Source organism: Mytilus edulis, chromosome 5 (assembly GCF_963676685.1).
Source record: "Mytilus edulis chromosome 5, xbMytEdul2.2, whole genome shotgun sequence".
Lineage (NCBI taxonomy): Eukaryota > Metazoa > Mollusca > Bivalvia > Mytilida > Mytilidae > Mytilus > Mytilus edulis.
The window spans coordinates 80,757,292-80,771,023 of record NC_092348.1 but is presented as its reverse complement, the minus strand read 5'-3'; the positions used below and the strand labels follow the sequence as shown (position 1 = coordinate 80,771,023).

At 33.3% G+C, this 13,732-nt stretch overlaps 1 protein-coding gene across 4 annotated transcripts in view; it reads left to right on the top strand.

Annotated features, from left to right (window-relative positions):
• The first annotated feature begins 105 nt into the window (after positions 1-105).
• Positions 106-13,732, top strand: part of LOC139524577 (mitochondrial import receptor subunit TOM70-like) — a 54,328-nt gene continuing 40,701 nt past the window's right edge. For all 4 annotated transcript variants that reach the window (XM_071319433.1, XM_071319435.1, XM_071319434.1 and 1 more), the window contains exon 1: positions 106-367. In XM_071319433.1, coding sequence (XP_071175534.1) covers positions 128-367 — 240 coding nt within the window. In that variant the 5' untranslated portion in view covers positions 106-127. The remainder of the gene's footprint in view (positions 368-13,732) is intronic.

Below are 13,732 nucleotides of genomic sequence, written 5' to 3'. Positions count from 1 at the left end.
TCCATATATATTAAAAATAATATTCGAAAATATTATATTTATTATCAGTGAAGAATACTACCACACTATTGCATAAATGTGCAAGGAAAATATACAATTTATTCGTGGTGTCACGTGGTTTACCAAAATGGCTGCCTCCAGTGAAAGTGTGGGATCGTCTCCTTCATCAGAAGGCTGGTCTAAATGGCAGATTGGATTGGCTGTTGGCGTCCCAGCAGTAGTTGTGGGTGGCTATTTACTGTACAAGAGAAGAAAGAACAAAAAATCTGACAAAGAACAATCGTCAAATGGAGCCAAAAAGAAATCAAGCACCGGCGAAGATAAGTCGGTTAAAGATAAATTGGAATCACAAAATGATCTTGAAAAGGTACTTGATTTAACTGAAAGGTTATTCTAATAATGACAATTTAATGTAACATGCTATATGAAACTATTGTCATCACCCTACTTTCATTTTCAACCTCACACAACACATGTATACATTTGTTGTGTAAGAGCCTAAAATTTTACTGTGATTTGTCTAAATATCCTTATCGTGATTTGTCAGAGGTCTCAAATAATTATCGTTACATAATTAGTCTAAATCAGTCGATGTTTTTATTGTCTAACAGAAAGTGTACATTTTATTGTCATACACCAAAGTTTACTGTTAATGTATTTTGGCAAGAACTTTTACCGTTATTAGTCATGAAGCTACCTGCATTACTAACCTTGTAAAGGGGGGGGGGGGGGGGGTCTGATCCCGGATCCCACGTGTATTTTTAGTAAGAAATCCATATCCAGCTTTATGCTTATCCTTGCCATACATGTAATAGCGCATCAAATTTCCCATGTCCTGTCAGACTTTGTTTCCTGTTTTCACTCTTAATTATTTGACTTTCACGTGTCACGCTGTTTAAAATAAATTGGCCAATTCTGCGTCTTAGAACCCAATGAGACCCACTAGCAGTTTGGGGATCACTAATGATAATATGAAATTAGTTTTAACAGACATATGGTGACAGAAAATCCACATGCATTAGCAATAAACGTGTTGGTTCCCATTCTCCTGAACTCACATTTGCACCCTAAACATTCACACCTTTTTTAAAAGTCATACATTGTCATATGAAACAAGTTTCTTGAAATTTTAATGTTATCTGAATTATTGAACCAATGCATACATACACTAAACTAAGGCAGTGTTCACATTGACCTAAACTCGGTGTTGTGTTAGTGTAACTCACAAGTAAACTAAACACAATTACGTTCCCATTGATAAAACTCAATGTTTACATGTAGTTTAAATCATGTTTTGTCTACATGCAGTCGATAGTCAATGTAGACCTTGTGTTGGTTAAGTGTACACAAAACTAGGCATTGAGGACATTAATTTTACCATGTATATTTAATAAAATTGGATTATTAATAATGTTCTTTTCAGAAATATTTGTTTAAACCAAGGCTTCCAAAAAATATTTGAGCCAGCCGGACATTTCATATCTGATCCCGATTTTAATCCCTTAAGACTTAGTCACAAAAGGCAATTATGGTAATCAGATGGCCATTTCAATGATTGACATTAGGTAGCAATACACAGTTAGGAGTTTAGTTTCGCATTATGGCCCCTGTGGATTTTTCAAATAGGAAAGTTATTGTGAAATAAAATTCATTTTTAGACAGATGAGTGTTAATTTAGCCTTCAAAGGTAGTTTATAAGAGCATCAAGATTATTTTTTACATGTTTTATGGGCTGTTTTCTGTTTGACAGTCCGTATTTTCATAGCTAGACCGGCCATCGGTCCAGAAATTAATGTACTGTTTACAAACACTCTTTTTCTACACGAAGTTTTTGACGCAATTTTACAAAAAAATGAGATGAAAGACATATGATTTTCATTGGATTTGCTGAATGATATATGTACACAGTTTCAGAAAAGGTATTACTTCAAGCAATTGAAATTCTACTTTTAGTCAAATTTTGGGGAAATATGTGACATCTTTCCCCCCCTTTTTGCAATATTTTATAACAAATAAATGCAGATTGTTGCCATGGATACACCAAAAAGAAATTATATTTTACCATTTTATATACTGGAAATAAAATCTATGAAAGATTCTGATTACATACATATGCCCATATATGACACAAACAGTAAGCTTGATATTGCAAGAAAGCAATGAAAAGGGAATGGTAAAATTCATAAGGGCTAATTTTATTATTTTTTCCTAACTGTTTATTGCTACCTTATGGCATACTTACCAAGCTCAGAATTGTATAATTTAAGACTTTTCATGCCACAAATCTATTGATATTTAGATTCAAAATCAACTTCTGCGTAAATTAAGTGTTTAACAATGACAATGTGTGTCAATTTTATTGTTTACAGTCCTTAGCAACCAAAATTAGACATTTTGACACTAGGCTTTTATTTGTACTCTTTCGGCTTAACGCTTGCTTCTGATGGATTGGGCTGCATGTAGTAGCACAAGTATTGAACGCGTTGGTTTTTTTCTTGCGAATATATCATATTATTGTTTTTATCAAGATTTCATGTTACATTTTGGCATATATTAGATGTATAGTTAAATCAGATGTAAGAAATTGATCCCCATCACCAAGTTTTAATCAAGTCTTTGGTATGCAATAAGCATAAAGATTAACATTTTTATGATTAAAATTGCTCAATTTTGTACAATGGTGCATCATCAGAGATCTTATTATGATATTCAACATTAAAAAACTGCCAAAAGAGGTACAATTTTTAAGATTTGGCTAAACATTGAGGTAGAGACAAGATTTTACACTTTGACTTGGCACCTTTCTTAAAATCAGTTTTTGTCGCGTTTCAGTGTCAACTGCTAACCTTCATAAAATATTCATTACTCAACCAATTTTCAAAAATAAAAGGCCAATTTACTCGTTTTAGCTAGCAGAACTCAGAAAATAAGTTAAAAGGGAGATTTTGAAAAAAATATTTACTATTAAGGTAGCAATACACAGTTAGGAGTTTAGTTTCGCATTATGGCCCCTGTGGATTTTTCAAATAGGAAAGTTATTGTGAAATAAAATTCATTTTTAGACAGATGAGTGTTAATTTTGCCTTCAAAGGTAGTTTATAAGAGCATCAAGATTATTTTTTACATGTTTTATGGGCTGTTTTCTGTTTGACAGTCCGTATTTTCATAGCTAGACCGGCCATCGGTCCAGAAATTAATGTACTGTTTACAAACACTCTTTTTCTACACGAAGTTTTTGACGCAATTTTACAAAAAAATGAGATGAAAGACATATGATTTTCATTGGATTTGCTGAATGATATATGTACACAGTTTCAGAAAAGGTATTACTTCAAGCAATTGAAATTCTACTTTTAGTCAAATTTTGGGGAAATATGTGACATCTTTCCCCCCCTTTTTGCAATATTTTATAACAAATAAATGCAGATTGTTGCCATGGATACACCAAAAAGAAATTATATTTTACCATTTTATATACTGGAAATAAAATCTATGAAAGATTCTGATTACATACATATGCCCATATATGACACAAACAGTAAGCTTGATATTGCAAGAAAGCAATGAAAAGGGAATGGTAAAATTCATAAGGGCTAATTTTATTATTTTTTCCTAACTGTTTATTGCTACCTTAGGCCTAAAAAAAATATGTTGTGTTTCCGGTCACCCGACCGACCCCCGACTCAAAAGTTTTTAAAGCTGATGTGGGAAAAAAAATAATTTGTATACCTACCGACCGTTTTTTCTGAAAGAAAATAAAAAATTCTAAGTCCCTCGATCTTTTTATCGCCCCAAAAGAAAACAACGCTAATTTTAAACTGGAGGCTTATTTTTAGAATGTCTGTCAGAGCTCAGACATAAATAAGTCTGAATCTGCTTTTGACTTATAGATGTCTAAATTTGTAAGTTTTAGGATTTGTCTCCCTTTAATGCAAGACAAAATATGACTTAAATAAGTCAAATATTGTTAAGCAAGAAATGATTGACCAGAATCAAAAAGTTGCAAATATCAACTCCTACAAGTCGATAAGTTACCAAAATTGGTCAACTTCAAGACCCACGCATACTTATAAAAAGGTCATGCATCTAAATCAAATAATGGCAACATTGAAAGCCAATGCCTTGTCTTCTAAAGAAAAATATGAATGAGAGTCTGAAAAATCGGGGATCGTGTTAATTAACCTTACAATGCAACCACCAGGGCCCGGTTGTTCAAAAGGCTGGATAAAGTTATCCACTGGATAAGCTTGTCCATTGGATAAATGTTTATCCAGTGGATTGCTATCCAGAGGTTAAATTGTGTTGTTCAAAAACTGGTTAAGGATTGTCCAGCTATCCACTGGACAAAATGCTATTCAGAGGACAACTCCCATTTTTAACCAGAGAACTCTTAATGATATTATTCAAGCTCTGTTTCAGAAAGTACATCAAGATTCGCGAAAAGTCAGAAAATGTACCTTTTTCTGTATATTAAACTATGAGCGTACCTACGGCCCACGATGATACCAGAAATTCATTGAATAATATTATATAATAATGTTGATGCAGTTCAGATATTTAAGTGTGACATAGGTACGCTCATAGTCAAACATTTAAAAAACAGTTAAAAAAAATTCGTCCTACTAGGATCTACTTGTAGTTTTCATTGAGTGATCGAAATTTTAAACGAACTGCAGACTGGAGAGGATTTCCGGTATTCACTGGGATCCTTCGACAGACTTATCTTCATGCTAGCACTAAAATTACACATATTTTAGGATATTCCCGTATCTAATATTCATGGATTAAAAGTGACATTTCAGCAGACCGTCGAATTTGGACCAAAATCAGAAGGAGCTGTGACAAACTTCAAAGAAATTTAGGAATGTGAATGAAGTTGTTCATACTAAAACAGTTCCTTTTCTTTTTTTACTAAATTTCAATATTAAGAACCCTGTGACACAGACGTTAATCATGTCAAAGCATGAACATGTCTTTTGTAGCGTAAAAACTGCAAAACTTTGTTTAGAAAGTGATCTCCGAGGAATGGTGGTTTCTTAACAGGACCACATTTTGCATAAATATTCTTTACTCAACAGATTGATATTGAGTGATGTTAATTTTAGTACATCTTTACCTTCAGAAACATGTATTTTGTTTTATAAATGACAAGGTCTTCGCCCTGGAATGTACAAACTAGGCGATTCATCCCCGGATTCATCTTCATTGACGCTTTTAAGAAAGGTGCTTTCTTTCACGTCCGCATTTCTATCAAGTATGGCATGCCAAATTAACATTTATGGCAACGATTATCATTGATGGCGAAAATGATTTACAAAACTGTATATTAATGAGGGCCTGGACAGGGTATTGGGAGCATGGGAGAGAAGGGAGAGAGGGGGCGGGAGAAAGGAGAAAAGGGGGTAAAAAGGAGACAAAAATGTATATTAAAATTATTAAAATTTAGCAAGAAAACAATTATCTAATAAATGAGTTAATCAAAAGATTCAAGAAAGTGCTAATAAAAAGTAAAAAAAAACAAACAAAAAAAACGACCCCGAGGAAATAGTGAAACGGAAAGTCCTTAATTTAACTGCAAAATCAAACAAATGAATAACAACTGTTATATTACGAATTGGTACAGGCATTTTCTTAATGTAGAAAATGTTGGATTGGACCTGGTTTTATGGCTAGTCAAACCTTTCACTTCTATGACAGTTGCAGAAAATTCCCCAAAATGGCATACTAACGAAAAAAATATTACGAACCTCGTCACTTATTCATTACGATCTCTTATATATGGAGAAAGACTAAAAACTAACAATTTCAAGGTTTTTTTTGTGAGCCCGTGAATGTATAGAGACACATGTCACCATCCTTGTTTTTTTTAATAGATAAATTGCTTCAAAGTTAACCGATATGCATACAATTTGGCAGAAAAAGGATGACATTACTTAATATAGAGTAACAAGCTTTTATCTGAGAGGTATTGAAAAAACGTGTAACGGGATCTGAATGGTGTTTGTTATTTTTTTTTCATTTTCTCTGTCTGGTTTCGTAAATTTCCTATTAATTTTACTGATTTAGTTTTATTTCCAACTAACAGGGTGCATATTCTACTTCAAAATGTTATTGAGTGAACAGTGATTTTCAAGTACAATTTGAATTGATTGATTTGATTTGAGGTTGCAAATGTCCAGTGGCAAATATTTCAGGCATGTTCAGGACGATACAATACAATTTGAAACTGTTGTGTCTAAAAGACGCATTTCTAATGCAGCCACCAAAAAAGGTTACTAATAAAAACATTCCGTCAGTTGTGAAAGTGAAAGATAAATAATACATGTTTTTAATATAGTATATTCTCTGTATGATGTAAACGTTTGGGTAGTGTGCATAGTTGCAGACAAACCTTGCAAACTGTATTAAATGTAAGTTCAACATTTTGTCATTCGTAAAAAAAAATACAATAAAAAAATCTGAGAACATACATGCATCCTCTATAAGTAAAACACTCGGTACATTATAAAATGTCCACCTTAAAATTGTACACTGTAGGAGGAAGTCGGACTATGTGCTCTGCGTGTCTTTATATATTTTCAAAATGCCAAATTTAGCAAACTGTCATTTAAAAAAAAGTCTTGTTTATAAAAGGTACTGTTATACCACTGTCCCAGGTTAGGGGGAGGGTTGGGATCCCGCTAACATGTTTAACCCCGCTACATTATTTATGTATGTGCCTGTCCCAAGTCAGGCTGTAATTCAGTGGTTGTCGTTTGTTTATGTGTTACATATTTGTTTTTCGTTCATTTTTTTACATAAATAAGGCCGTTAGTTTTCTCGTTTGAATTGTTTTACATTGTCTCATCGGGGCCTTTTATAGCTGACTATGCGGTATGGGCTTTGCTCATTGTTGAAGACCTATAGTTGTTAATGTCTGTGTCATTTTGGTCTTTTGTTGATAGTTGTCTCATTGGCAATCATACCACATCTTCTTTTTTATATTGATTGAAAATGCGCACTTTTGGTATATATATAATTTTTTTAAGTTGACATAAAGAAAATGTAGCACTTCGAAATAAGTTGTATAAACCCAAAGCTACATCCTATATACCGATTACGTGAGGGACAGGTGGTCAAATGGACACGGGTAAACAGTACGTTTGCGGCATTTTGTCGAGGGACCAAAATATATAATAAGCATTTATGATTGTGTTCTATTTTACAAAGCATTTGGTGACAACATTTATTTTTGAATAAGCAGTTCATAGTGGAATATAGTTGGGAAATATCAACTGTACATCATGTCCAACTCAACAACAAAACACACCCATTCCTGTACACCCAAGTGCAAATTAACGTGTACCAAAATGATATTTAAATGTAAGTGTTTTCTGTTTGTTTCTGCGTTTGAAGAAATATAAGCAAACAAACATATCTCTTCATATTTTTTTGGCGTTCGGAGCGCTTTTCTGGGTTTACCTTAATCAAAATTCCGATTATTCCTTCATTCTTGACCACTGGGTTTTATTTAATGAATCGTGTGATTGTAAATTTCAAGGAATAATTTTTAAAATACGGAATTGAAAGAAAAATTATGTAACAGGGTCTGAATGATCTAATTTTAGTTTGTCCCAACGGGTGCGCATTAAGTGTTGACATCCCAAAATGACAGGCCTTTGTAAACTTTTTCCTCATTCTGATGTTGCTGTCCTGTCTAAACTGCGCTTATATGTTAACAGTATTGGCAATCTATTCTTACAAGCTTCCGCAACCATATTTTCTGTACAGTCCAATCATGCCAATAATATTCCAAAACTTGTTACACTTGGGACATATAGGGAAAGTTGTGCGCCAAAATAACCAAGTTCAAGGACAATTTTATTCTTCTTCGTTGTTATTTCCATTCCAAAAATCATTTACTGCCTGATTTTCGACGACTGCTTGTACTATGTATTTTCGATAAATTAAATCCTGTATTATTTTCCAAAAGAATTCTTTTTTTATTTTTTGCAAGCAGCGTTTTTCGGCATACATTTTAAAACGAATTTGTTTCTTGCGAAATTGCACTGAAAGTGTCACAAAAATTCCCCGTATTTTTACACATTATGCTGCGTTTATAGTAAAAAAAATCATCGGGAAACGGCGTGCATCAGAGTTAAGCTGGGGTCACACATTCACGAGTCCTTGACAGGACTATTCCCGATTAAAATTTGTCAAAATTCGAAAATATGGGAGGTTACTTTGAAATGTCCCTCCTAGATGGGAATGTGTATGCGTTTGATCACGTTGCAGGCATATATATTGCACCCTATCTGTCTATCAATGTATTTCTGTTAAGCGCATCTCCTCCTGAACAACTGGATGGATATTGAAGAAATATTTACACGAGAAAGTTCTAAATGTTACAGGGGAGATACTCTTTACTTTAATATATGGCATTACTAATCTTCTAAGCGAAACTCTTCCTGAATGTTTAATGGATTTTAATGAAATGTATGTCTGAAAAGGTAATGGAGAGAGAAAAGGGAGGGAGAATAGAGGCGGGAGAAAGGAGAAGAGCGGGCGGGAGCAGGGAGAAACCTTTATTTATTTTATATCATCTTTTGTCAAAAATATTCATGAAGTATGTGCCACTGGATGGTCAAATCAACATTCAATCAATAATACCTTCTCTTTAATTGCAGTATTAAAATGACTTGTTAAAATATTCAAATAAATAAAAAAAAAATTTATTCATTTGATCAGATATTATTTTGTCAAAAAAAACAAACGAATATTGCATGTAAAAGGCAAATCAATCATTTTTCAAACAGTAAAAATAAATTTGCGTTGATACGAAAATGTTAGGGCCAGCATGGTTTCAGCTAGCAGAAAATAACAATTTATGCAATTAAAAATCTCTATCATTCTTAAAGGGTATCTTTGGATTTTTCTGTGTGAAAGACATATGCTGTGCGTCAATGGATTGCGACTGACTATTCTAAAACACGAAAAAAATGCGTATTTAAAAGTTTTGGTTTACGGTTGTAAAATATGCTTGTCCAGAACTTACCATAGGAAAAATGTGGTGATTATTTTCAAAATATTATCATATCATTGTTTACATTGGGTCTCCATTTGCTAATCAGAGAAATACATGGACTATCCAAATTAAACTTGTTTTTAACCATTTGTAAATATTACTGGGTTGGTTTTTTTACTCTTTTATTTATGCATTTCTTTCTCCTCTTATAGATATAGGAAGATGTGGTGTGAGTGCCAATGAGACAACTCTCCATCCAAATAACAATTTATAAAAGTAAACAATTATAGGTCAATGTACGGCTTTCAACACGGATCATTGGCTCACACCGAACTATAAGCTATAAGGGCCCTAAATTAATAGTTTAAAACCATTCAAACGGGAAAACCAACGGTTTAATTTTTATCTCGTACTAAAGAGATAATAAACTACTGATCTCGTAATGACGCGATAGTTTTCTCGTGTATTGCTGTTTAAAAAAAAAAGTTACAATACTGGTACAAATTTTTTATACCAGTATTGTGGACAATACTGGTATACCAGTATTGCGATCACCAACTACAGGAGATCCCGGCCCACTAAAATATTTGAACTGCATCAACATTTATGTTCAAGAAATGTCTGGTATAAATATGATCGTGGGCCGTACGTACGCTCATAGTTTAAAATGCAGAAAAAGGTTTTGAAACTGCAATTTTTCTGCCTTTCGCGAATATTGAGGTGTTTACAGCAACAGAGCATGAATAATATCAGCAGGAGTTGGAAAATCTATTGATGTTTACAAAAATACAGGATTTTTAATCTTTTTTTAAAATATAGTTTTATAATAATTGCAATTCACTTTTAATTTGAACGAAATAAGGGGGTCGTTCTCTGATGCTTATCGTACATTGTCCTTTAATTTAAGAGAACTGACCAGTATTTCTGATTATTCTAATGTGCTTTCCGAATCGCAGTAAGAAAATGTATGCGATATGAAAAACAACTTGTATCGTATTGTTCATCAACAGGTGCGTTGGCCGAGCATCTTTTACGTCAGAACTTTTGTGACGTCATGTAATAATAAGTAAAAGGCGTTCTTAAAATTTGTCCGAACTGATTTTTTTTCACTTCAATATTAAATACACAATAACAAGCAATGCAGCCAACTGTAAAAAAATATCTAAGAGTAATTTTAATCTGTGTGGCAACTGTCCAGAATGGCATAATTTCTCTGGGTAGGTCTTTTCAAATCATCATAAAGAAAAATTGTTTAAACTTCTATGCTAGCTTCAGAAAATCTTTACCTGTTTACCTAGCCTGAAATTCTATATATGGTTCACCGTTAAATTCACTATTTATGCGTGGTTTATATGTCTACTACACATCATACAACACATGGGCAGCCATATTTAGCCACTGGATAAGAACTTATCCGAACCCCCAGACACTGGACAAATTTTGTCCGTGGTTAAGCTATTTTATCCACTGGACAATTTTTGAACAACCGGATTTGTCCAGCGGACAAAAGTTATCCAGTGGATACAGACTTTATCCTGTGGATAACTTTATCCAGCCTTTTGAACAACCGGGCCCTGGATCCACACTTAATGAGGTAAAACATCTGTGTTTAGTAAGGATGTTCAATTAGATAATTAAATATAGATAGATCAAGTCCTTGTGAACTCTCAGGCAGGTTTTTACTGTCAAAGGTGGTGTAGTTTGGCCACCAAGTCAAGTTAAGTTTTTTCATCAACATGAATAGACCTAAACAAGTCTGTCATTTTGTGACTTAGATAAGTCTAAAATTGAAAACACATTTTTATAAAGAATACATGTTTTGACTTCTTTAAGTCAAAAACAGAAATAGACTTGTTTATGTCTGGGCTCTGACTGAATGTACTGGAAAGTGGAATCTTCTTGACTAATTATATATGCGGGAGCATGCGCAGTAGTTATTTTCGTTTGTCAGTGTTTGAACATGGCAACACAACGCGTCCTATTCAATGTTCAACGCGGAAAGTGTGACCATTTCGCGGAGAAAAAAATATTTCTAAATTTTACATAAAGTAACACCTTTTTTGACATTAGCAATGAAATTCATCCAATGTCTAACATCGATTAAAAAAAATACACAACACAAATTTTGTGCTCGGCCACCGGCAAAAATGACTGGACCGATCGAGATTGATGACAAAAACACAACTGTTGGAACAATGCAATCTTTTGGAATTAAATTTATCAAATTTTCATGCCAGACCCTTCTTCAAAATGAACCTGATATTAATCCATCTGAAACTGGTCAGCCAATCAATGCTTTAGACATTCTAATGAAAAGCCACAGATGCTTTGCCAAAAGAAAGTGTCCTGCCAGGTACAGTGTATATAATATATTTGTCTATCTGTAGGTTTGGTTCATGTTCCTATAAATGAATCTGCCCCACATCTTCTCGATTTCTTTCTCTGACAATCCCAAACTTTTGGTCCTGAAATAGGGGAATTGGGTTTAAAAAGCTAATTTCCTAGGGGAAGTGCTGCCCAAATTTTTTTTAGGTTTGGACTTAGTTTTTTTTCAGGGGTATTTTAAAATGGGGTAAACTAAAAGTTATTTCAGGGGGATTTTAAAAGGGGTAAACTAAAAGTTATCTCAGGGAGATTTTTAAAGTGGGTAATCAATCTCTTTCTATTAAATCCCAAACTTTTGTCTGGTAACTGGAAATTGAGTTTTATTTATTAATATTATAAAAAAAAATAAAAAATCCCTACCTACCGTCCCTTCAAAATTTCAAGGGGGTGATCGGAAACACAACATTATTTTTTTTAGGCCTTGCATTAAAAAAAACCGATTTTAAACTTTACTTTGATATGATTTGAATTTGATGTTCGAATGTAACTGTTAAATTGGCAGTGCATCATTCAAAGTGTGCACATCAGCGTGCTCATATCTGCCTTAGACTTTTTATTTGTGCAAAATGACATTGTCAAAAACTTCGTTTTCACATTGTTCTAACCGGATGTTGACTTTACAATGGTAAAACATGGACCATAAATGGATACGTAAAATCCGTGTACGTTTGACAAAGAACGATAGAGTGAAGAAGCTCTTTCCACGTTATTTCTTCAACAAAATACTTGAAATGAACGTTAGATACAGGTATCAATGATAATTTTAGCATTTTTGAAGAAATCTAGGATGCATAATTAAATTTCCCACCTGTGCACATGCGCACACGTGTTCTAGTTCATACGACGTAGTTCTGACGATTTTTCAATTAAAACCTTTTTAATTTTTTTATCAAATCATGTTGATAAACTAATTTCTAATAATTTTAATCTTTTGAACTAAATAAATTAGAAACAAACCGCTGAAAAGTAAGAAAAAAACTGTGAATAAACCGATTAATTCATACGATGTCCGGTACTGAACATAGTTCACCTGTCAACTGAACAGGTAGATTTCAGCTGTCCAACTACTAATTAGCCTTGATTAAAATTAGAAAGTATTGAAGTAGATGTTGTTTTGATAGTAATTAATCATCATGTCACATTTATGACCGGAAATGTGTTGATGTTTTAAAGGTAAAAGGTTGGGTCAAAAAGATCGTGAATTATGTAAAAATAACGAAAAAGCCTTGAAAACTAAAAAGTATATGACCGTTTCATGCTTTGCCCAGCCGGACTTTTACCGGACATTATATAAATGACCGGAATATATGACCGTTTTGGAAGCCCTGGTTTAAACTTGATACATTTATTTGTTATAAAAAAAACTTTACATAGCTTTATTAACCCCTTATTAAGACTCAAAGCATTATCATTGCAAAACACATGATTCATTGGAAAAGGTCTTCCCAAATCGACTGAACATACACAGAAATAGTTGCCACTGGTCTTTACTCAAACAACGATTCATTCATAAATGCATTACTAAAAAATGTGTAAGGTAAATTGTATTGTTTGTCTAGTTTCCCAGATTGTTTAAAATTGACTTAGAAATATAAAAAAATATCCCCTTCCTTTTGCAAAATACTCCTTGGAGAAGAAATACCATTTGAAACAAAAAGAAAAGATAGAAATACCTGATCCTTAAAACATCTCAATCTATTTTCTTTGTCTGTAAGCACTCTGCTGCAGCCTACATTTTCTAATGCGTAATCGAGACATCTTTGATATCTTTAAACTACTACACTCATCATAATGGATTTCATAAAGGAGCAACCACTTAACTTCAAATGGCGGGGGGATTTCTGAGTCAGATTTTTTTTCGCGCGAACATTTTTATTCAGGTTTTTTTAATCAATATTTAACCCTTTTATGTATGATGGGCAAACTCTGAAGTCAGAATCTTTCTTTTATCATCTGTCATTGTCTGTATGACCAGAACATTTTATATGAAATTGGGGATAAGAATATTTTTCAAGGAACCCCCCCTCCCCCCCCCTTTTTTTGAGTCAAATGATTGTTCCCATACTGCTAAAAAAGTTGTCCGAGAAATTTGTATTTGGTTCTACGTAACGAACATTTAAATGACATATAGTTGACAAGTGTAAACAAATCTTATGTACATGTAATTAAACAAGGTGTATAGATTAAATGTGAAATCAGTGAACAAATTAAATGTGAAACCAGTGTACATTACGGTAAACTAATTATAAAAATGTTTACTGTACATTGCGTTTTGTGTGAACACAGCCTTAGTCTTGCATGGACGGTTTTATGAAATGGGCATTATGTTTTCTGGTCTGTGCA